At 41.6% G+C, this 26,161-nt stretch overlaps 1 protein-coding gene across 1 annotated transcript; it reads left to right on the top strand.

Annotated features, from left to right (window-relative positions):
* The first annotated feature begins 852 nt into the window (after window positions 1–852).
* Window positions 853–21,451, top strand: mamdc4 (MAM domain containing 4). The gene is made up of 29 exons (XM_061801409.1): window positions 853–968; window positions 3,226–3,309; window positions 5,894–6,055; window positions 7,431–7,556; window positions 7,683–7,916; window positions 8,638–8,760; window positions 9,418–9,573; window positions 9,707–9,810; window positions 9,894–10,049; window positions 10,238–10,328; window positions 10,402–10,515; window positions 12,106–12,198; window positions 12,280–12,417; window positions 12,526–12,665; window positions 13,147–13,255; window positions 13,354–13,458; window positions 14,024–14,158; window positions 14,454–14,581; window positions 14,672–14,888; window positions 15,223–15,360; window positions 15,442–15,569; window positions 18,491–18,581; window positions 18,743–18,892; window positions 19,015–19,140; window positions 19,426–19,550; window positions 19,631–19,736; window positions 20,314–20,519; window positions 20,667–20,732; window positions 20,817–21,451. Exons 1-29 carry the CDS (start codon window positions 896–898, stop codon window positions 20,850–20,852), a joined length of 3,660 nt encoding a protein of 1,219 aa, XP_061657393.1. The 5' UTR covers window positions 853–895; the 3' UTR covers window positions 20,853–21,451.
* Window positions 21,452–26,161: the final 4,710 nt, after the last annotated feature.

Below are 26,161 nucleotides of genomic sequence, written 5' to 3'. Positions count from 1 at the left end.
GTAATCAGGTAACTTGTCCCTGGAGTTTCATAATGACTGATACTGCGAAGAATGTGGTTTGGCAACTGCTAAAGGAATATATATATATATATATATATATATATATATATAGATAGATAGATAGATAGATAGATAGATAGATACTGATTTATTTTGTGATGTCGATGATGCAAGTTTGGATTACTGATCCTAGTGACCTATGTGTTTCCCTAAATGTATAACTCCTGTAATATGTACAGTACATGTGCCATGCCCAAGCGGCAACAAATTTCCCAACAAAAATTTGAAAGATACAGACTTGGACTTGAACAGGCCTTGGCCTAATTGGCCTTATACTCACTGGAAAGGTGTCAAGTGATTTGAATTCTGGCGGTACCTCGACTTATGAGTGCCCCAACTCGTGAGTTTTTCAAGTTACAAGCTGTTGGTGACTTAGCTGTGGTGAATCGGTACATTTGCCTGCCTTTGGTCCAAGGCAGCATGAATTCAGCAAAGATGTGAATGTTTGTCTTAATGGTTCTCCATACATGTATTGTTACATCCATCCATCCACCCATTTTATGTACCGTTTATCCTCACTAAGGATGCAGGCATACTGGACCATTCTACATGTTAGCCAAATAAATTATTCAAAGGCCCCAATTAATAAGGACGATCTTATCCATGGTGAACATATACAACTTGTTATTACTATGTACTGTATGTATGCGTGCCGTAGGTGAAATCTCTGTATGGTCCACTGTTTCTGATACACTTTTCATTATGTTTATGATTGTATCATGGCATTGCATGCTGGGAGGACATAAAGTCCAGCAGTTATCTTTAAGGAAGTAAAAGGAGACAAAAATCAGCTTCAGGAGGGGGCAGGAGGAACCTGCCAGACTGTGCTGCCAAGATGTGGTGGCAGAGAGCAGAAATTCTACAAATGAGGACCTCAGCTTTCATCTTGGCTTTGATTCTCCACTTAAGTAAGCGCACATTTGGCACAAATGCATTGGAAAGTGTGTTTTTATCCATTTCCTTCCATTGGCTTTAGTGAAAAATGGCAATAAATAAGTCGTCACAATCAAATTATTTATCATCATTGTGTGTTTAACTTGGGGCAAATCCACACCCAAACGGAATAAACTAACATTTGTATCATTTTAATATTTGTGTATTTATCCTAAATTACTTGAATATATTTTAATATTGTCAGTGTAAGGGGATTGTACGGAACATGACATTACATGCAGTGTCATGTTTAATCACTGACAACTTTATTTGTTTCATACTGTATCGTCCATCACACAAATACACCTTGTTAATTCTGGCTCAAATATTTTTACATTCAATAAAAAACTTTAATTGTGTGCCACATGTAGACAAGGAAAATTAAGTTAATATTTTTATTCACAATGCAAGGTTTTGTAGATGGCTGGTAACAATATTATTGGAGAAGACAACTGGGGAGTGTATTGAGAGGCAATTCAAAATTAGCATCAATGTCTGCCTTCACAAAGATGTTGCCACTCACTTCAGACACTCAGGTATTGTGGTTGCCATTTTCAGTGATGCAACATGCACGCTTTGGTCAATTTATGTATAGTTACATAAAAGAGGCACACTCGTTATTATTATCAACATTATTATGGACAGCCCTTGGCATGATGCATGTGAATATACTTTATAACCACAATTATGTGTGATGTTTTTTAATCCATAAATTGATACTGGTACCTATTTCCATATCATTGAGCAAAGTCATAAACTGGAATTATATTTTTAAAGGGAATTTTTATTTATACAAACACCATTGGTTATCACCGTTTTTAGATTTCTTGTTAAGACACTCTTGACTGATGCCAGTCAAGTATAACATACAACTTGTGTGTTACATCTGATAGATGTATCTGTAAATTATATTGCACCCAATAACCACCAGAAACTCTTTATCATGCAACTAAGAGATACTGGTGTTGCGTCAGGAATAGATAAAAGACAACATACACAATGACAATATGAGCAGTGAGAATAAGATGTAGTGAAAAGTTTAGTAGGCAGACAGGAACAAAATAAAATAAAGACTGTACACGTACATGAGTTCACTAAAAAATATTTTGTTCGGAGCTCATACTAGAAATGGAAAATGAATACCAAGTATTGAAAAAAGGGCAATGTGTGGATGTGCAAATAAGCAATTGGTAGTCTATGAAGAGAATGAGCAACCTAATTATCAACAAGTAAATACATTTTAGAGATATTAAACCTGAAGTCTTTTTTTAATCCTCGTAGAGGCTCTCAAATGCTGGCCTGGGTATAAAAGCTCAAACTTGTTTAAAAGTCAATGCTGCGGACAGTCAAGAATAGATTTAAGTATTACAAGTATTATATAAGTATTTGAACACCTGAGAAAACCAACGTTAATATTTGGTACAAGTGTTCAAATACTTATTTTCTTCACTATATATCGACATTATTCCGGGCTTCAAACTTCCCAAGATTTTTCCAGAAGTTTGAACAAGACTAAAGAAAGGATTCTTCTCAGGTTTCCAAACCATGCAATAACACAGAAGGTTGGAACAGATTAAATAAACCTGAATCGTCATCTCAGAAGAATCATGCAATTTTTTCAATTTCCTTAGAAAGAACAATCTATGCCGAACTATTGTGAAGGTCACATCAACACGATGTTCAAAAACTTCTTTCTACCCAGATATTTGTAGCTCTCCAGTAACTCAACAAGAGCACCTTTGATAAGCTTTGTTGTTGGAAAAGAAGTTGACGTCGTAAAATCAATCATCGTGTCTTTGGTTTTTGACACATTCAACTCAACTAGAAACACACCAAAATGTGAATAGAACATAGTAATACATGTACTGTAATACAGTACGATCCATAAAACATGCTGGTGATAGAGGCGTGGTATGTGACGTTTGATTTCGAGACCTTTGGATGGACAGGTGGCATTTTGCTTTTTTGCCTGCATTAACCTGATTACATTCCCTCTGACCTTTGAGCCAGCTGCAAAGAGCTGTGCCATAAACTCTGACAGTCATAAGGATTTGATAAGAGATCACGACATGTACAAATGAATGGATTAACATGCAAAAGTAATTGTTTAAAAATGAAGCAAAACCACTTCTAATGTCCATTTTAAAACTTCTGTTTATTGAATGGCTATTTCTAAGCGTCCACTGCATACTAGAACCATTGGAGTTAACATTGTTGTCTCCTTTAATGCAGCTACTTCTCATCCATGTCTCAGCCCTGAGAGGAGATGCGACTTTGTGTGTGACTGTTCAGATTGCGACGATGAACAGGACTGTGGTACGTTCTTAAACCTTTACATCCACCCTGTTGCATTTCCTGTTTTACATATGCACGGCATAAAATGCAAAGTCCTCAGACTGTATATAAAAAGTGGACACACCTAGTTAAAATGACACCCTCTCTTTTTCGAATACCATATTTTTGTAATATATACTAAAATGAGGCCAAGATGAATCATTTAGCAGCTTTTTAATAGGGGGAGGCTATAAATGCCTTTTTGGAGGAAAACACCTGGGAATGAGTTTAAATAAACCTTTATTGTACATGAAGAAGATATCTAAATGCTATTTCTCTCTGACTTTGTTTTCTGCGGCTACTTTCATTTTATGAAATATATGACTATATCCTTAAAATCATTATTTTGCAGAAATATTCAGTATGCATCCTTGTATGTCTGACACATGTCAGGCTATTCACATTCAGGTATTGGATATAGTGTCAGGGAAGTTGCTCCATGGCCAAACAAAAGTCTGACAGTGTAACTGTAGATCTGTCTTTGGTCTTGCCTAACAGAACCTTAAGATTGTCACCAAACTGTTCAGGAGTCAGCATCTTTCACTTTCGACCTTCAGCATTGAACATCCTGAAGACATGGTTTGTTCTGGGTAGTGACACTGAGGTATCTCTGGCATATGTTACTTCGTCTTTCATTCTCTTGGTCTTTGTCTTTAGGTCATTGCTGTATTCTGAAAGTATTCATCAACATGTTCAGCTGCTGTGAATGGTCCGCCTTGGTCCTTCAGTCTGTACAAAATATTTAGTTTTCTGTTCTCAACGTGCAGCAGATTAGCTTCCTTTTTACGAAGCCCGGCAAGATCCTACTGGGGTTTGTTCCAGTCTGCATTAATATTATCCATAATCTTGACCACAGGGCCCATTTTACGGAAATCACTTGAAGCATCTTTTTGGCGCAAGTCTTTAGTCAGCTTTAGTATATTGCCACGAGATACTGTGACCAAACTAGGTTTCTTTTTTAGCCGCTGATCTGTATCTTCACTCTGCCTTTCCAACTGCAAGTTGTTAACAGGAGCCTTGTCGATCTTCTGTACAAACACTGGATATTCTTTCTTATATCCTCCAAAATCATAATATTTGCCCCTCTGCATGGCAAGGACATCAGCCATTTTGGGAAGAATTCTTTTTGCCAAAGATACACATTCTTTGGTATGTGTAGTTGCCATCTCTTTGACAGATTCGACCACACCAAGCTTGTAGTTTGACTTGACTGCATCAAAGAGAATCTGAGAAATTCCACTGAAAGTAGGTTGCTGGAAACAGAAGAATTTTTCATCAATTTCTGTTTTCTGGAGATCATTGTGGAGTGATGGAAAGAATTCTGCAAGGCTTGTATGTGTTGCTTTGCTTGAAATAGTCTTTGCATGAAATGGAGCAACAAAGTGCAAGCCAAAGGCAGCAACAACACCAATAACCACTTTGACATATTCAAGAGCTAACGCATCTCGAACAAGGCGGGCTAGCTTGTTGGTAATGTACTCATGGGTACTCAGGAAGCTCCTGAAATCATCCCAGTGATGACACATGGTAGCACATGATTTTGAAGCGCACCAAAACAGGCATCCTTCATTAGAAATAGATGAGTTGGATTGGCTTTCTGCTGCATGCTGCGGTTTTCACATATATGCCAGTAGCCAAGAGAAGCCAACTCTAAATGAAAAATTATGTTGAAAAATGTAGTTTTTATGAATATGTGGTTAATTTGAATTCATTCCCGGCATTTTGTAGAAATATAGCCCCCCTCTATTTTTAAGTGAAGCACGGTGGGTTGTACAGGTTATGTTGTTTTCCTTTTGGCTTGTCCCTTTCGGGGTCACCACAGCGTATCATCTCAGATGAACGCATGTATATGTTTGGCTCAATTTTTACACCGGATGCCCTTCCTGACGCAACCCTTCTCAGGGAGTGGAGGCCCCAGTGGGATACGAGCCCACAACCCCTGGTTTACCAAACCCGTGCTCTAACCACTGAGCTACGGGGCCTTGGTTGTACAGGTTATATATTATTATATTAAATTATATTACATTAAAAAGGTTTTAACATGATTAATTGTGGTCTTTTGCATTTGAACAGGGGTGTGTAGACTTTTTATATCCGATGTCGAAAGCTCCATTCCAAGATTTGAACCTGGAACTGTCAGACAGGCTTGCCCATCACATGACTCACTGCAGAACATTACTTTTATTTACTTAAAATTGTTCTTCTCTCTTTAAAAGGCTATCACCTAATCTGTGACTGCGTGTTACTGCACTTATTCTTTTGTGATATTAATGAAAGGATTCAGTATCCCACTGCCTGAAAACTATAATTCCAGTTCGAAATCTTGGCATACTTCAGATGTAACATACATTCTCCAAGCAGTAAAATTGTAAAGACTGTACTGGACTGTAATGATGGAGTGGTGGAATCATTCTCCCTGGAACAGTTCCTAAAGTAATGTGATACAACTTGTTGTTTTTTTTTGGTTTTTTTTTTTAGGGGGGGGTGGAATTATTGTTCAGTATTGATAATGGAACAGTGGAGTTAAGCATAACATTTGACAGATTTTTTTTTTGGTCCTGTCAAGGCTACAGTGGGAAGGGATTCCAATGTAACTTTGAGGATGTGGAAATTTGTGGCTGGAGGGACCAGTCCTTGAATGATGCATACAGGTGGGAACGGCGCCAGAGAGGTGACACGCTGCCTGACAGCGGGCCATCCTCTGACTTCACCACAGGGACTTCCTCAGGTATGGCTTACATCAATGCCACTTAAAAATGATCCACAAGAAGTGTTTTTACAAATGTTCATCTACTGTATGATCCAAAACAGCACTGGCTCGTACTGATGGCCTTTTCAAAAATGTTGTTTACTTTGTCTAGCTCCATATAAAGACACTTTTATCCAAAAGTTGTCTGTTTAGAAAAGTGTCAAATTCACCCCAAGGGAACAGCTGTCAGTAGCCTGCATTGTAAGTACATATTGGCAAAGTACAATCCTTCCTACAAAAGACCGATAAAAATTTCATGAGTAGGTATCACAGATGGAGAAAGAGTTCAGCTTCGACATCGAAGTGGTCGCCATATTGGTTGCATTTACTGTCCGTGACGTCACCCTGGACATTCGCCATTGAAAACACGCTGTGGCCCCTTCTGCATGACACGTCCCTTCAGACACAGAAGCTCTTTTCAAAGAAAACATCTCACAACTGAGTGAAGTGTCCGGGGCAATATTACCCTGTTGTTTCGAGCCATATTTAGATGACATGCGGATCACGGCCAAACCACCTCCCCGCCCTATCCACCTCTGTGCAGCAGTGATAAACGCCCTTTTCCGCAGCTGACGTGAGTGACAGAGGCGACGAGCCACCTGTCCGACAAGGCCGGTAGCGATCCACAAGGCCTGCAGAGGCCGTCCTTCAGCAGCTGCTGCATGGAAGCCTTCCGATGCGCAGATCGGCACATTTAGCAAAACTGATTTATGGATTACGCCCCCCCCCAACTATTGGGGTTTTTTTTAGTAGCTGTATGCACACCTACCAGTCATTTGGAACCCACAAAGCTCTCGTCCTTTGCACCCATGCAATCCATTTTTCACGACGAACCGGGTCTCTTGCAAACTTATGAAAGGTAAATCCATCCTCTCGAGTGTTCAAGCAATGTCCAGCAAGGCAATGAGCCGGCATTTTGTCTTACACGAAGGAACAACAAGCTACCTTCCCAGAGGTAAAACTAATAGAAACAAACGAGTCCACTTGAGGGCGGTCCTGCCGTGTACATCACTTCCTGCTTCTTCTCAAGAAACAAATCCCTCAAGAGGATTTTCATGGAGGAAGTTACAAAAAGCTGTATACGTCAAAATCATGTTTTATGGTGGAAAAAAACGCATGGGTCCATGTCGGCTGCCGTTTTTTCCATTAATAACATACTAAAAATCAAGCATTTCATGAGATTGGCACTTTATTATCTCTTCTTCCATTTTACATTTGTGTTATCATTAAATAAAAGTTACCTGATTATGCAATAGGACTACTCCCTAAAAATTTTCTTATGGAATGTAGTGAAAATGCTGTATGCCCGAGCAATGTCATACCCACTTATACGTAATACTTGGGTGTCACACAGGTTGGTTTCTGGGTGTGACACAGGTCAAGTCCGCAGGTGTCAAAACTGCTGTCCTTGTGTCACCAAAGATCCAAGAGTCCTCCCCAACATGTCGCCTTCGTCTCAGATATTTCCTGTGGGATTCAGGTAAGCAATTGTGTTTTTTTTTCTCTCAAAGCCACAGATGTTTTTTACATTAAAGTGCATGATGATCTATCTCATATGACAAAATCAGAGCTCTGTTAAAAAAAAAAAAAAATGATGGTCCTTTAGGAGAAACAGGTCTTGGCTCCTCTCCGCTTTTGGCATCCATCCTACACCAAAACTCGGAAAAAGCCCTCGTGTGGCGCCCTGAAACCACCAGCGTCCGAGGGTGGAGGGAGGCCACCATCTTTCTGGGCCGCATTGCCGCACCTTTTCAGATACAGTTTTACTCTGATCGCTTGGAAGGGCGAAGAGGAGATGTTGCTGTGGACCAGCTGGAGTTTGTGGACTGTGCTTTGCCCTGTGGGTACCCAAATATCTTGTTTTCTTCTTAGGAATATTGTAGGATAAACTATAAAAAGGCCGCACTTACATGGCACAGGGTGCTCTGGCTTCCTCCCACATAAAAAAAATGCATTTTAAGTTCATTAAAGGTAAATATTCCATGGAATAGTTTATTTTATCTATTTAAAATGGATGGATAAGTACACCTATATTATATAATTAGCGTGAATACAGCTGTGTCAAATATTTTGTTTTGACAAAGATTTTAAATTTTTTTTTTGACTGACATTTTAGAGGGCAGCATGATGAATGACCGATTAGCAGATCCACCTCACAGTTAGGAGAAATCCTGTTCAAATATAGCCCTGCCTGTGTGGTGTTTCTCTGTTCTTCTTTCTGGGTTTTCTCTGGGTGTTCCCGTTTCCTCCCACATCCCAAAAACATGTGTGAGAGACTGTTAGGCGTAAATGAGAGTCCAAATTGTTGTTTGTTTATATGTGTCCTGTGATTGGCTGACGACCAGTTCTGGGTGTACCCCGCCTTGTCCCTGAACCTAGTGAGGATAAGCGGTACAAAAAAATGAATGGATCAGTATTTTATTCTAATTTTCATGTAATTTTTTAATTAAATTTTTTTAATTATGTTAATTCTGTGATTAGTTACAAAATCCACAAGTTATTATTAGGCATATGGATTGAATACAATTTTTTTATTTTGTTGTTCCTCCTAACTTCTGTAGTCCCAGTGCTTGGCGAGTGCCCAGTTGGAATGCTGGAGTGTAAGCTTGGGGGCTGCGTTGACCAACGTCAGGTGTGCGATGGCACTGATGACTGTGGTGACTGGACCGACGAAGAGAATTGTGGTGAGTCATCACAAGTTCTTTATAAAAGAAATTTGTCTCATGCCTTTGGCTTTAGAAACACCACTTAATTTAAAGTGGGCACACAAGTGATCCGAGTACGGAACTGCAAGGAAAACTTTCAGGGCTGATCATGTAAAGTTGATTTGGGGTACAGGTTGATATTAAAAAATGTAAAGAAGATGATTAAAATAATAAAGCATTCAATTTATTGATTTCCACAATGATTCTGAGGTACTGATGACTGCTGGTCATATATTGCAAATTTATCAATGGAATACATCTGGCATATCTATCACATCGGCAGAGCTTGGGTATCCGTCTGCTTATGTATCCCCCAAACCGCATTAGACCAATGGTTTCCACCGCATCAAGTTAGACATGGTCCAAGCAAGTTTAGACATACACGAAAGACACACACTTGCTTCGCTGTTACAGCCATCTTGAAGTGAAGCTCGATCTGCCAAATTGGTAAACACATCGTGTGGCAAGCTTGCACCAATGTCAGCTTCAATAAAATCCGTCTTCCCTGTGACCTTAAAAGGAATAGTGGTATTCTTGTGCATTACTGCAAAGTACAGCATATAAATGAATGGTATCAATCGGCACAAATGGATCAGCGGTTCAAATAATAGTGTGTAACTTTTTGTGTGTACGCAGAGGGATATCAGCGCTGTCACTTTGAGGATAACGTGTGTGACTGGGACCTTAGGTCGTTGTCCAACCTAAAATGGGTAAGGACAAATCAAGAAAACATCTCCATCACAGATCCTTTGAAAGGACCAGGCCGGGATTATTCCATGAACAGCGCATCGGGTACTAACCATTCAAATGTATTATTCAATCATATTTTTGCTCAATATGTTTGGTGCTAATTCTTGATTTAGATTTTTAAGAAAAATAGGAACCCTTAAAATCTACTATACTAAGACAAGTGCTACTATTACAGGTCACTTCTTGTATGTGACTGTTCCCGATGGAGAGCTCCAACAGGATTGGGCAGCTTTCCAAAGTCCTCGCCTAGAACCCACCAATAGTACTCATCCTTGCAAGGCAAGTCCATGTGTTCTCTTCGGTGGCCATTTTCTTCCAAATTAGACACATACTGAGTCAAGTCTACCAACTTCCCACCATAGATGATTATGTACACACATCAGTTCGGGCCAAGGTCTGGTGGCCTGACGGTACTGGTGGCTAGCAAGACCCTCATCCCGGTGTGGGAGCGGGGCGGAGCTCTGGGTGATGTTTGGGTGAAGGCCGAAGTGGAAATTGTTCATGAATCCACTTTTCAAGTGAGTCATTACGCTGAGCTCACACATTCAAAACACAGGTTTGGTCATTTTTACACTAATTATTTTTCATGCAAGGTGCCTTAGGAATTAACTTGACCTGTCGCATGTTTACGTATTTGATTAATACTTTTGCTTTTCTATCCTACCTTTTCCTCTTTATTTTTCCAAATGTTACTAACAACTTACAGATTCTTATAATGGCAGCAGTCAGGGAACTTGCATACGGAGGTATCGCGATCGACAACATTGTGTTGTCTCCTGAATGCCGGGAATCAAATGGTAAAGATGATGAATTAAGGGGAAAAAAAAATTATCAGTAGTTGAAGTAGTATGTGACATACTTTCTTTTCAGAAAGTGTCACGTTGGAAAAAGTCCCTATACCTCCCGGGAACCCTTGCACAGTACCTGAAAAGATGTGTGACTTTCACCCCGACTGTGAGGATGCAGAGGATGAAGCCATGTGTGGTGAGTTTATTGCATTTGTTTGCTCACATTTACTTGTATCAACTCGTCTAAGCAGATTTATTGCTTTGCTCTCGAACACTAATAATCATCCTATTGTGTAAGCATGGTATGCAGAAAAGTGAGTCCACACCCTGTGGATTATAATTTTTCTCATGTATTTAACTTACATGTGTGATAATAGATGACATGCTGTAGCTTGCAATTGGTTGCTCATCTTATCCATTCTTTCCTACCTTGAGAGCTTTTGTTCATCCTGAGAAAAACTATGCTTCAACAAGCTCTCCTCTGGAGGTGGGGCTCGAAGGCGAATGCCTGGGGCCTGCACCTATGAGGCCCACTCAGGCACAGCCAGAAAGGGTAATGTGGGTCCCTCTTCCCATGGGCTCACCACCGGTGGGAGGGGCCATAAGGGTCGGTTGCAGTGTGAGCTGGATGGTGGCCAAAGTCAATCAATTCCCCGGCTACAGAAACTGGCTCCAGAGACGTGAGACGTCACCTCTCTGGCAGGGAAGGAGCCCGAGCTGGTATGTAAGGTCGAGACGGTCGACTCGCCTCCACACCACTTGAGTTCTGGTACCAGTCCTTTTGCAAGGGGTTGGGCTCTCTTCCACTTTGGAGTTGCCCACAGTGAGAGGCACCGAGCAGGTGTGGGTATATGGTACTTATTGTCCCCTGTCTTTGCACCCGTACGCTGGGGTTCATCCCAGTGGACGAGATGGGAGGAGAACGAGTCATGACTGTTGTTTGTGCCTGTGCATCAAAGAGAAGTTCAGAGTACCCACCCTTTTTGTAGTCGTTCGAGGAGGTACTAAAGAGTACTCTCACTGGGGACTCCATTGTTGTGCTGCGGATTGTGGGTAATGACAGTGAGACCTGGAAGGGCGTCATTGGGGGGAATTGCCCCCACCCCTGATCAGAACCAGAGCAGTGTTCTATTTTTGGACTTCTGTGCTCATCACATATTGTCTAAAACAAAAACCATGTTCAAGCATAAAGATGTACACATGTGCACTTGGCACCAGGACACCCTAGGTCGAAGTTCGATGATCGACTCTGTGGTTGCGTCATTGGACTTGCGACCTGATGTAACACTCTGATCTCAGACTGATCACACTCCTCAGCCTCCCTGGTAAGGTCTATTCGGGGGTGGTGGAGAGGAGGGTCCCTCGGGAAGTTGAATCTCAGATTCAAACAGAGAAATGTGTGTTTTGTCTGAGCCGTAGAACACTGGACCAGCTCTACACCCTCGGCAAGGTCCTTGTGGGTTTACAGGTGTTCGCCCAACAGATCTATATGTGATTTGTGGAACAGCCAAAAGTCTCCTGGGACAGGGTCCAACTCATCAGGGATCCTAACAAGGATGAGTCTTTTAATAATGGCGATGACTCAGTCGTAATGGAATGAGCATCCTTTGTCCAACTCCAAATTATATGAAGTATTTGAATTTAGAAGTTGCACCTGTTTGATTTATCTCCCGGATTTCAGTACTGTACTAATAAGGTCTTGTAATATAGTTTTTTTTTAGATGTAAAAATTTTTGTGTATATAGTAATGGATTTTATGGATGTAATATTATTGTTTGCTTGACAGGGGACTTCTCATACAGTAAAGGTAGCTCAGGCTGGACAGACACAAGTATTGGTAATCAAGGTTGGGTGCTTCACCAGAATTCCACTGTAAAAGGTATAGATGAAAAATTTGCTTTATTCACATTTTATTTCATTTGAATTAAAATCACTTTAACCATGTGTTTATTTTTGGCAGAAGAGTATTTGTATGTGGCTGAGGCCTCTGGCCAGCATCTGACTGAGGCACAGACACGGACCCCTCTCCTGGGTCCCTCTGGCCCGGCTTGTAGCATACAATTTGATTTTGCACTCACAGGACATCCAGCTCATATTGGTACACTTGGGTTTTGTTTTTTTGTTTTTTTTAACTACGCTGCATTTCTTTTTGTATTTCCAAAGCATACATAATCAAACATTTGGTTACTATGTCAATTGGCTGCAGGGGACTTATCAATCAGGGTGATTGATAGCATGTTGGGTGTGCAGCCAAAACTGTGGGAGTTCAGTGGAAAGACCGGAATGGGGGAGGCACAGTGGAAACCTGCAAATGTGGCCATCGGAGTCAGGAAACATCGTTTTCAGGTGCATGTTTTTACATATAACGCTTTCAAAAAAAACTTCTGTATGAGAATGAGAAGTGCATTTCCTCCAAAAAATTTAAAGGAAAATTCTAATTAAAATAGATACACTAATCACAAAAAAGTTAGGGTTATCGTTTAAAGCACCATTTCTTATATTGTTTTAGATTGTTTTAACTGTTTTCACATGGAAAGATGTGACAGGGAAACATTTTAGAAGGGCACTTTCCTGCATTGCTGTCAGTTGCTGTTCTTTTTTGTTTTCCTTTCCTTTTTTTTCCATTAGTACCATAAATAATAATTCATTTAAAAAGACACAAAATGAATACTGTGCCCTAAGCTTTACTTTGTACTCGATTGTATACATTTTAGTTGTGTTGTAGTGATCATTATTTACAAGATGAACAGCTCCAAAAGTTTATGAGCATACTTTGAATTAAAGTATTTTTCACCTTGGCTCATCTCTTCCACTTTTTCTCCATCAGTTGGCATTTGAATCCCGTGCAGTGAAACTGTGTCCTTGCGCCAAAATTAAAATAAGAAACGTTCACTTCACCGGTTGCCATGCGGACTATTTTCCATCTTCAATAACAGGTAACATTTCCCATTGAAAGAGCTCAATAGAAAATGGGAAATCCAGAACATGTCACAATACAGGACTTAGCTTTGTTTTTTGTATGGTTTTGGGACAGCACCGTCGTGTAACTTTGAGGATGGACTGTGTGGGTGGCACCAGGACAACAGTGACAATTTTGACTGGACAGTGGTCGATGGAATGGATCACACCATCGGGATTGGTACGCATATTTTTACACGTTAGATGATCCATCTTGATGAGTGCACATTCATAGAATGCTGCTTAGGTATAAAACATGGGTACCGGTAATTTAAAAGCTAAAGTGGAATACCGTATTTTCCGCACTATAAGGCGCACCTAAAAGCCTCTAATTTTCTTAAAGGCCGACGGTGTACCTTATAGTCTGGTGCGCCTTATATATGGGTCAATATTGAGCTTTTAGTGCAGCTCCATCTGATGGATGCATAACGTAACCTCAGCCTCTACTGTAGCGTTTGTTCTATGCGCCTTATAATCCGGGGCACCTCATAATGTGGTGCACCTTCTATATTGAAAAAGTTTCAAAATATGCCATTCATTGGAGGTGCGCCTTATAATGCGATGCGCCTTATAGAAAATGCAGAAAATACAGTAAGTCCTACTATGTGCACCTGTGACTTAGTAATGATCTTCTCTATGGGTACTTTTTGTGATTTACTACTTTGACATACAGTATGTGTGAAATAAAGCAGAGAAAAATTATAAATTACTTTAATTGTTTTCCTTCAACCCTCTTTGATCTCCAGGTAAAAGTCTTGTAGTGGATATGTGGAGTTCGTCACTTCGTGGCGCACTTGGACGTTTGCTCTCATTGCCACTACTACCAGGTTATACGGAACACTGCTTGACTTTCTTCTACAAAATCTACGGACCAAACACTGGTAAAGTAACTCAACCGGGGTGACTCATCTTCAAACTTTTTTGCACCATCAGTGTCTTTGTGTTGTGAATTGATGTACACAAAAATATTTATTCTCATATTTACCGCTCATGTCCACGAAAATCGATGCCACATTCACCCTAAAATGTCTCACACACCCAATAGTCTTGACTATAAAAAAAACAAAACTTTCCAATCACCAATTACTTGGTGGGTGGAAGCATCAAGCATTATTTAACCTCACTAAAATAGGCCAAGTGATGCCGCCGTATTTGAATACCATTATTTTCTCCCAGGGGCTCTGAATGTGAAGTTATTTGATAAACATGATTATGAGAAGCTGCTATGGACCCGCAGTGGTGCTCATGGTAACATATGGCATGAAGCACACTGCCCAGTACCACACCAATTCACAACATATCAGGTATTCTACAACATCAACATCTTGAAAATGTATATACTGGCACAGAGATTGAGTAATCACTTCTATTTCTCTCTCACTCTCTACCCACAGCTGATGTTTGAGGCTGTACGCTCTGGCTTTGACGGCCAGGTGGCTATTGATGATGTGGCACTGGTGCCCCATCCTTGTTCCGTGCCAAGGATGTGTTCTTTTGAGGGTCAGCAGTGTGGTTACAGAAGCTCAGGTTATCTGTATTGGGTCCTTGGAAATGGACACACTGCAAAAGCGACAGCACCTAAAATTGATCACTCTCTGGAGACAGAACTGGGTAATAAATAAATTGCTCTTTTATATGTGTACCCTAAAGCCAAATATACATTGTGAGGAAAAGAAGAAGAAGAAGAAGACTTACACTTGTTTGATTGATCAGAGAGGTATTAATTTAGCGATATGTTTTAGAGTGTGTTTTGTTTACATCCCATTGGGCCTGGTTGCTGTCTACGTATTAAGTTATATAACATATGAACGGCGGGCCACCAACTATGGCTGACCATATGAAGATAATAGAGGAGAAAAAGAATGCGACGTACAATCGTTTTGAAAGACTGGCACTGAACACAGTTTTACATTTCCTAAGCGCCTTTTACCTATTATGCATCTAGGTTCCTATATCCTGGTTAAAACTGGAGGGAATGTCCTTCCAGTGGGTGCTACCACAACCCTCACTTCACCTGTGCGCCAAGGAACAGATAAAACTGAGTGTATAAATTTCTGGTATCACATGACAAGCGAGAATCCCGGTCAGTCCCCCGAACACAACAAAAGTCACAGACAGGCTCACAAAGAATACAAACACAAAAACAAATGTGAATTGTTTGCAGGTTCTCTGTCAGTGTATATGAAGCCAGTGAAGGGTGAGAGGGTCAAGATCTTTACGGACAGTCTGAACCAGGGAGATGTCTGGCGCCATGGTAATGGCAACATCTCAAGCAACGTTGTGGACTGGCAGGTAAAATGTGGCGGCATTAAAATGCTTGGAAATCTTTTTAGGCAACTAATGGGGGATTTTAGAATTTCAAAAATTGCAGAGTGCAGAGGGTTCGGAAGACTGGACGACGACAGCCAAGGTGATCAGAGAGACAGGCAGGAGAGTACTTGGTGTGTCATCTGGTAGGAAAGGGGAGAAGGAGACTTGGTGGTGGAACCCCATAATACAGGGAGTCATACAAGGAAAGAGATTAGCGAAGAAGAAGTGGGATACTGAGAGGACTGAGGAGAGGCGAAAGGAGTACATCGAGATGCAACGTAGGGCAAAGGTAGAGGTGGCAAAGGCTAAACAAGAGGCATATGAAGACATGTACACCAGGTTGGACACGAAAGAAGGAGAAAAGGATCTCTACAGGTTGGCCAGACAGAGGGATAGAGATGGGAAGGATGTGCAGAAGGTTAGGGTGATTAAGGATAGAGATGGAAATGTGTTGACTGGTGCCGGTAGTGTGCTAAATAGATGGAAAGAATACTTTGAGAAGTTGATGAATGAAGAAAATGAGAGAGAAGGAAGAGTTGAAGAGGCAAGAGTGAAGGACCAGGAAGTGGAAATGATTACCAAGGGGGAAGTCAGAAAGGCACTACAAAGGATGAAAAATGGAAAGGCAGTTGGTCCTGATGACATACCGGTAGAGGTATGGAAGCAATTTGGAGAGATGGCTGTGGAGTTTTTGACCAACTTATTCAACAGAAAACTAGCGGGCGAAAAGATGCCTGAAGAATGGAGGAAAAGTGTTCTAGTTCCCATTTTTAAGAACAAAGGGGATGTTCAGAGCTGTGGGAACTATAGAGGAATAAAGTTGATGAGCCACACAATGAAGTTATGGGAAAGAGTAGTGGAGGCTAGACTCAGGACAGAAGTAAGTATCTGCGAGCAACAGTATGGTTTCATGCCTAGAAAGAGTACCACAGATGCATTATTTGCCTTGAGGATGCTCGTGGAAAAGTACAGAGAAAGTCAGAAGGAGCTACATTGTGTCTTTGTGGATCTAGAGAAAGCCTATGACAGAGTACCAAGAGAGGAACTGTGGTACTGCATGCGTAAGTCTGGTGTGGCAGAGAAGTATGTTAAAATAGTACAGGACATGTATGATGGCAGCAGAACAATGGTGAGGTGTGCCTTAGGTGTGACAGAGGAATTTAAGGTGGAGGTGGGACTGCATCAGGGATCAGCTCTGAGCCCCTTCCTGTTTGCAGTGGTAATGGATAGGCTGACAGATGAGGTTAGACTGGAATCCCCTTGGACCATGATGTTCGCAGATGATATTGTGATATGCAGTGAAAGCAGGGAGCATGCAGAGGAACAATTAGAAAGATGGAGACATGCACTGGAAAGGAGAGGAATGAAGATTAGCCGAAGTAAAACAGAATATATGTGCGTGAATGAGAAAAGTGGAGGGGGAAGAGTGAGGCTACAGGGAGAAGAGATAGCGAGGGTGGACGACTTCAAATACTTGGGGTCAACAATACAGAGCAATGGAGAGTGTGGTCAGGAAGTGAAGAAACGGGTCCAAGCAGGCTGGAACAGCTGGCGAAAGGTGTCTGGTGTGTTATGTGACAGAAGAGTGTCTGCTAGGATGAAGGGCAAAGTTTACAAAACAGTGGTGAGGCCGGCCATGATGTACGGATTAGAGACGGTGGCACTGAAGAAACAACAGGAAGCTGAACTGGAGGTGGCAGAAATGAAGATGTTGAGGTTCTCGCTCGGAGTGACCAGGTTGGATAGGATTAGAAATGAGCTCATTAGAGGGACAGCCAAAGCTGGATGTTTTGGAGACAAGATTCGAGAGAGCAGACTTCGATGGTTTGGACATGTTCAGAGGCGAGAGAGTGAGTATATTGGTAGAAGGATGCTGAGGATGGAGCTGCCAGGCAAAAGAGCGAGAGGAAGACCAAAGAGAAGGTTTATGGATGTGGTGAGGGAAGACATGAGGGCAGTTGGGGTTAGAGAGGAAGATGCAGGAGATAGGCTAAGATGGCAAAAGATGACACGCTGTGGCGACCCCTAACGGGACAAGCCGAAAGGAAAAGAAGAAGAAGAAGAAGCAGAGTGCATAATAAATATTACATATTCCTGCCAAATGTATGATGTATGATTTTTGCCTGCCGTTGATTTTTTTTATTTTCCAAAAGCACGTTTTATGTTCTTACAAGGTTGATGCACCAGTGTTTTTAATACCAAAATGCATCCATCCAATTTCTACCACTTTTCCGAGTCGGGTAGCCAAGGTATTTGGCTTTGGCTACCGGCCAGCTCACATTGCACCCGATCACTATGGCCCCTCCCACAGGTGGTGAGCCTATGGGAAAGCGGACCCACGTTACCCTTTCGGGCCGTGCCTGGCCGAGCCCCATGGGTTTAGGCCTGGCCACCAGGTGCTTGCCTTTGAGCCCTACTTCCAGGCCTGACTCCAGAGGGGTATCCCGGTGACCCACATCCGGGCAAGGGAAACCTGAATCCATCTATTCTATTTGTCATAGGGCTTTATGGAGCCTTACGTTGTCTGGTCCCTCACCCAGAACCTGTTTCCCAAGGGTGACCCTAGCAGGCGTGTGAAGCCCCAGACAACTTAGAATCATCAGTGAGCTAAACAGTTCACTTTTCACGATGACTACATTTGTTTACTATTATTTTTTTACACAAATCGTCAACGCCATATTGTCCTGAGCTCTGTGGTTACTAAACTAAAGTCTCACCACATTTGCAAAGATCTCTTGATACATCATACAATTCACCTTAAGAATATTAGCAGTCTTTTTCCCCAAACACTCAAATTCCACATTGTACAGCATTCACCATCAGAGGTACCACGGTAAATATCAGTCGCAAGAAATGAGTTGCTACAAAAGACGCTTATGTGTCGACTTTTTTTTGTTCTCCAGCTACAGTTTGAGGTTACAGGAAGAGGAGGCAAAGACACGCATGTTGCAATTGATGATATTTTCCTGTCTCCACATCCATGTGAAAATCAAGGTTTGTAGGTTCAAAAACCTTATCATTCTACATTCATGCTCTCTCTATTTGTATTGGAGTCTTTGATTCCAGGGAAAACACAATACAGTGTCATATAATATGTGTATTGCGCAGTGTTTTTTAATGCTACAGACTGGTGCTTCTGTTGGACATTGTCTTAGGTTCAAAGTGTAGTCTAGAAAGAGGAACATGTACCTGGAGTAATACTCCAAATGTCAAGCGGGACAACCTGGACTGGGAGCTGACGAGTCATGAAAAAGAGATGCACTACTTCACCCCCCAAGAGGACCACAGCCTTGGAACAGAAAAAGGTCAACAGTAGATCCAAATAAATGAGATCATTTTTATCTTCCTATAAATCTAAAACAGAAGAATGTCAAGGGACACTGTGAATCAATTTCACAATGACCATCTTCTGATCCCCTTTTGTCAGGTCACTTCCTGTTCATCCCAAGTAGCAACCGAACAGCGGCCAATCGGAAGGCTCAGCTGCTGAGCCCTCACCTGCCCCCGACGAAAGGCACTTGCTTGAAATTCTGGGTTTACAAACCACAATCATGTAAGAATCAAGTTTTAGAATGAGGTTAGAACAGACAAAGTTTAATTTTAATCCAATTGGAGCACAATTAACTCAGAATTATTTTTTTTGTCAAGAAAACCTAAAGTATCACATTTCATTTCTCGATCATCTCTGATCAAAGAGTTGTGATTTTTGCTATTGGCGGTGCTGAGCGTTCTTTATGGCTATTGTTCTGGAGACTAATATTATTGTAAACACGCTACGGAACGAGGACTTGCTTTGTAAGAGCCTGAGTGGGTGTTTTTATTTTTTTGCATCTTGCAGCAGACAGCCAGCTGAAGGTGTGGATATTGACTGAAGGTCTTCTCAATGAACAACTGGAGGTGGAAGACTTTGGGGGACCGTGGAGACGCTTTGACATTGACATTGTGTCCACTAAGGAGTACCAAGTTAGGCTCTCACATGTCATAAAACATTACAACAGCCTCGTTGTGGCATTGACCACTATCTACGCTGCTTGTGTTACCAGATTGTGTTTGAGGGAACCAAGGGTGCCACTGGTGCCTTGGCTCTGGATGACATTGAATACTCCGTCGGAGTCAACTGTGCTAAAAAAGTCACTGATGCAGCCAAAAGTAAGTAAACTCATATTGCAAATTTGACTCCAAAACTGTTTTTTTCTGACTCTCGAGAAATTTGTCAGACTTTTTTTTTTGTCCATACTTCGTTTTATGAAAATAAAAAGTCCTAAACCTGACACTGACCAATTTGGAATTGTAGCAAAAATGCTTGATAATCACTTGAAAATATGGATTTTTTTTTTAACAGCATGTGTATGGCATGGTGTGTCATGTGGTAAGAGTCATTTTGTGACAGGTATTGCTGTTAAGATTTTGGCATTCCGTCACTGCATGCACTTCAGAGAAAACGTTAGGATTAAACATATGAACTCGAAAATTAGGACCGCTTATTTTTTGAAAGGCAGAATTTGCGCAAAAAAACTAGGAACTAAATTCCTGCTCTGTACAGACAAAACTTTTTTTTTTTTCTTCACTGGGATGCTTTTGTTTTTTTGCTAATGGTCTGTCTTGAAAAAGTCACTCTGAAATATGTTGGTACATTCTTCTTCAAGAACTAAGCAAAGTAACTGGACACAAGCAACAATTACAAATCAATCGAACAAATAAAGTCTTCATTCAATTTCTTCTGTAGCCTCAACCGAGCCGAGCAATGCCGGAGGGATTGCAGCATCAATCATTGTGGTCTTGCTGCTGATTGGCACATTGATTGGCCTTCTCATTTACTACTTGAGAAGCCAGATAAGGGACAGGCCTTTGACCGTCCCATTATCATCAACATCATCATCTCCTGAATCTTATCCTGGTTTCAGTAACAATACCTATGAACCAGGCCTAACGGTAAGTTTATTTCATTAAACGATGTACTGGACCCCTACAGATAACCTCAATACAATTAAGGCAGTATCCAGCATTGCATTCATCTCTTTTCTTTGATTGTCACAGTAATAACAATTAATTATTAAGAATTAATTCATCTGTTAACAGGAGGACAATGTAAGAATTCCACCTGCACAACCCCCCACTATGATAGTTGGGTTCGATAATGTCTCTGTGAGTACAGTCTGTATAGCTAGTGTAGCATCTTTACATTACTGTATATGCAATGTCCACTGGTACTTGATACCGTGTGTGCAGGTCTCTGCTGGTGTCAGAGAGAGAGAGGTGGCTTGAGGAAGGAAGACAGGCAGCCCTGCTACCTCTTGGTGGCCTTGTGAAATTTAGGCGATATCACAGCAGAAGAACTGCTTGTGTCGACCTTACATCACACACACATGCACACGCACACACACGCACATGCACACACAAATACTTAATACTGTCACCACATACTGTTTTCCCATCTGGTTATGACCTCCAAGCTGTGCAGGTTGTTGCCAGTGGACCGACAGGTGGAGGTCCAAGGGAGACGGGCTATGTTTCATGGGTGGAAATTCTGTGTGTAAGAGCTCTCTTAAAGTTAGAAAACATCCGCTACTGTAAGCCTGAGCATTTAATGAGATGGCATGAGACTGGGTTTGGAGTCAGAGGTGGACATGAATTTTGAAGAAGAAGAGAAAGTGTTCATGAGGCTGAGAATTGTTAGTGGGATTGCTGGACGTCCCTCAGAAAAGGAAGAGCTTTTCCAAGGACAATTATTGAGTGCCCTGTCAGGAAAGAAGCAGGGGGGAATAACTTTCAACATTTTCTGAACTTTATGAGTTTTCAAAATTTTCTGACGAGTATTTTGTCTAGCTTAAAACATCAACCTGTATGATTGATAAAGGCATTAAATTGATGAGCATTGCAATGATTCTGTTTTTTATTTAATGTATCCATCCATCGATTTTCTGAGCTGCTTGAGGGAGTGCTGGAGCCTATCCCAGCTACCTTCAGGCTGGAGGCAGGGTACAGCCTGAATTGGTTGCCAGCCAATCACAGGGCACATAGAAAAATCTTTTGCACACACAATCACACCTATGGGCAATTTAGAGACTCCAATCAATGCATGTTTTTGGGATGGGGTGGAAACCGGAGTGCCTGGAGAAAATCTATGATGGCACGGGGAGAACATGCAAACTCCATACAGGCAGTAATTAAACCCCAGTCCTCAGGACTGTGAGGCAGATGTTCCACCATGCCTCCCTTATTTAGCATATACCTGAAAAATAGAAACGAGTATTTAAATTTGAATGAATTATGATACAGGCAGCACAGTGGAGCAGCTGTCAAGCATTGGCCTTACAGTTCTGAGGTCCGGGGTTCAAAACCATGTTATCCCTGCGCCTGCTTGGGTTTTCTCTGGGCACTTTGGTTTCCTTCCACAACCCTTAAAACATACATTAAATGTAAACCGGGGTCGTGAGTTCGTTTCTCATGGGGGCCTACACTCCCCAAAGAGGGGTTGCGTCAGGAAGGGGATCTGGCGTAAAAACTGTGCCGAACAAATGAGCGTTCATCTGAGATGACATGCTGTGGCGACCCCTAATGGGACCAGCCGAAAGAAAGATGGTGAAGTGTAGACTCAAAATTGCCCCTAGGTGTAATTGTGACTGCAATTGTTGTCTGTCTTTATGTGCTCTGCGTTTGGCTGGCAACCAGTTCAGGATGTACCCTGCCTCCTGCCTGTTGACTCCTGGGATAGTCTCCAGCACTTTCGCGTCTCTTGAGAAGATAAGCGACTCAGAAAATGGGTGGATGGCTGGATGACATTATGGTTCATCTTATTTTATTGTACATATAGTGTATAACAATTATACTATGTAGACAGGCAACTGCAGCACCAGGCTAAACCTTACTTCTTTAGATTGGCAGACAAAATCTTTCTGTGGACTTCTGAGTTCATTTTGCTTCTGTCATCCTGATGAAGATTAACGAGCCTGTTCCAAAAGTAGAAATACAAGCCCAAGTCATATTTTTTAAATTGTTTTTAGTGAACATACCCAAAACTAATGTACTATGTGCGTGTTCAATAAGAGTAGAAAGAAGTAAAGTACTTCCATAATTCTGATTACAAATTTGACTTATATAGAATTAATTAAATCGGAAGCTAATCATATACCGCAGAAACTATATGGGTTGAAGACCAAGTCTGTGTAGAGGATTATGTTTGTCCAGCTCTGACTTTAATGGTCAGAGGGCAGTGATGTTAAAACATTTCTTGATAACTCTAACATTACTGACCCCTTAAAAAAAGACATCTGCCCCTTTGAAGTGATTATGTATCTCCTCCAAGCAACACAGGCCAAAGAGCCTGTTCATTCGGCATTGTGTACTATTATTTCATGCTGCTGTTCCCACCTTTCTATATTTGTTTTTTTTTATGATTTAGCAATTTCATGATGGTTTATTGTGTGACATTTGGTAGTGAAAATGCTTCTGGGGGGAGGGGGTGGTGGCAAGTGTTTATTTGGCTTTCCAAGTGATAAAGAAATATGTGACCATTTGATTGGGAAAGTCAATAGATAGGGGAAGAAACGTGCTTAGCTTTGGGTGCCTAGGAAGCATTTCAAACTGTGCCCATCACTTTAACATTGCATCTTTTGGGAAAGACTTGGCAAAAAAAAAACTGGATACAGAGGTAGAGGCTGAAATCAGCTGTGGTGCCAAATAGTTTTACTTCCATCATGACCTAAACAACAAGCAAGTGAACTAAATCTCACAGCCGTCTCTTCTGCAGACAGACGTCACATCAACCCAGTGGCCACACTCTTTTTGCCTGTGTAGCTTCGAGTTGGCAGCTTGTCGTTGTTGCAGTCTGGGTCTGACCTTCTGATCGTCACAAACATGTACTTTTGACAATTCCAAGTTCACTTACGTGCTCCTCTAATTTGAAATCCTCTTCCTCATATTCCAACACATTGGTTCCCATTTAGTATCAGTGTATTGCAGTGTAGAGGTTTCATTTCAATATACCACTGCCACCTAGATGTTATGAGAAAGGTGTACAATACATATTCATTCCTTTTTTTGTCTGTTCGGCTGTCAGGTCAAGCAAAATGAGATCAGAGTCGATCAGTCACACAAAACTAAGTTTCTAGAGGGGAGTAAGAAAAGAAGACAAAAAACAATGCCCTAACTGTAAACAAGATGAGAAAAGTGAATCCTTATATACATTGGATGCTGTATGTGTGTCGTATGGGGAGGTAGTCCTAAACCCTGTGAGGGAAGAAGAGTATAAAATGGAACTAGACAAGGACAGGAGAAGAAGCATGCAATACAAAGGTCGTGAAGTGTGGAAGGATTGACTACGTTAATTAAAAAATCATAAAAGTTTATAGAACGAGGGTGTGTTTTGGGGATACCCAAGCACTTTGTATTTTCATGAAGAATAACTGAGTGGCCCGACACCCATCCACAGAGTTTCATGGGTGTGTGCCTCTGGATGCATGCAAGTGAATTGACACAGTTTCACATGCACAATGACCAAAAGAAGTGTCCCCTATCCCCTGTGGTTTCGCCGCATTGGATGAAGACCCCACTCAATGAATCAAGAGGCAGGATCAGACCCAAGAGTCCACCCGAAAGGAGCCCGACAGACTGGACACGTCCCACACCGGAGGACCCAGGGTGGTACGCTGGCTCAACCGAGTTGGGATGACAACCGGCCACCCAGGGGAGGTAAAAATACATTACTGTACATAGTTAGAAGGGTCTTGCTGAATTTCGAATTCAACTTTGTGGATGGGTATTATACATGGGGAGTCATTATACATGAGACTATACAGCTTCAAGTTGGCTTCACAGTTCTGAGGTCCCGGGTTCAATCCCGGACCCGCCTGTGTGGAGTTTTTATGTTCTCTCCCTCCCTGCATGGGTTTCCTCCAGGCACTCCAGTTTCCTCCCACATTCCAAAAACATGGAACGTTTATTGGACACTCTAAATTGCCCCCAGGTGTGATTGTGAGTGCAGTTGTTTGTCTCTATGTGCCCTGCGATTGGCTGGCAACCAGTTCAGTGTGTACCCCACCTCCTGCCCGTTGACAGCTGGGATAAGCTCCAGCACGCCCCGCGACCCTCGTGAGGATAAGTGGCGAAGAAAATGAATGGATGGATGTTTCTGTAGGGCCCAATGCATGTGTTGTTGGTTTTTGGGTGGTAAAAACTTAAAATGATGGCAGGTCTTTTCTGTCTGTTTTTATTGCTACACGTCAAACAAGTTACCAGTGGGTTCAGTAGATTCTCAGAAAACCAACAAGACGCAGCATTCATGATATACACACCCTTAAGGCTGTGCAATTGGGTAATTTGTTGAAAGGGGTGTGTTCAAAAAAATATCAGTGTGGTATTCAATCAGTGAGGCCATCAATTTTGTGATAATGTCGTCAAGAAACATAAAGATTGTGCACTATTACTGTCATTGCTTCTTTTGTCTTATTCACATTGAACTCTATTTGAATGGATCTCATTTTCTTGCCCTGTATGATGATCGCACGTGATACGCACTGTGGATAGAGGATTGTTTGAATATTTCTAGCTTGTCTTGACCAATGACACTCCTGTAAAAGAGATTTTTGATCTAAACATCCACATCCAGCCATTCGCTTATCACTACAAATGACATACAGATCTTATCCATGTTCTTACAGGGAGTGACGTGTCTTACAAGCAACATTTATGACTTATCGGCTGGGTAAATCAGTCAGAGGGTTGTATTGCTCAGTCATATCCATGCATGTCATGCTTGAACTCCAAGAACTTTATGTCGGAAACATAAAAGGAATTTGTAGTTGGAGCCGATCTAGTTCGCCATACCTGACAACAGACAGTCAATTGAGACATAAAGACACGGCGGTAACAGGCACGAAGAAATAAAGGCTGCTGGTAATTTGGCAATGATGAGAATTTTTTTTTTTTTTTGGGGGGGGTGTTGACATTCATGCAGAGGATGTAGAGTCCTCTTGGATTTAGAGCAGTTAGAGTGCCTAATAGAGCAATAGCCCAGTGCAATGACCATTGTGCAAAGGGTGTCAAGACTTCAAAGAATGTATGCAGTTTAAAATCCCTCGTCATTCGACAATCTGGGACAATGTCGATTGTGCTGTCGATGCGTGTAAAAAGTCAATTGTGAGAGTTTGCGTTGCTCAGTCGTGCCTACGTAAGGGAAGGAGCTGGAAAAACCAATGGTCAGAACATGGAGTGTCCAATAGAGCTCGTGCACGTGATGTCACCATTTTCTTGGCGCTATGTTGCCGGTCAAAAAGAGCTGCTCGACAGTGTGGGGGACATTGAACCAGAGGAGAATATTTAACAATACCTGAGACTTGTTGAGCTGTTGGTTGTTACATCAGACAAGACAGATATTCAAAGAGGTCATTCTATAGAATACCAGCTGAGAAGACAAGAAAAGATCGATGGATTCCTGCAATTAAACGTGATGGATAGTGCCCAACCAAATACACAAGACTGTGGAGTGATCACTTCATTTCAGGTAGGAATTATTCTTCTGAATCACAAATTCCCAAGAAGTATTTATAATGCGAAGTTGTCTCATTTGAGAACAA

Source organism: Syngnathoides biaculeatus, chromosome 17 (genome assembly GCF_019802595.1).
Source record: "Syngnathoides biaculeatus isolate LvHL_M chromosome 17, ASM1980259v1, whole genome shotgun sequence".
In the NCBI taxonomy this organism is placed as follows: domain Eukaryota; kingdom Metazoa; phylum Chordata; class Actinopteri; order Syngnathiformes; family Syngnathidae; genus Syngnathoides; species Syngnathoides biaculeatus.
The sequence above is the reverse complement of the archived record's forward strand: the minus strand, read 5'-3'. Positions and strand labels throughout refer to the sequence as shown.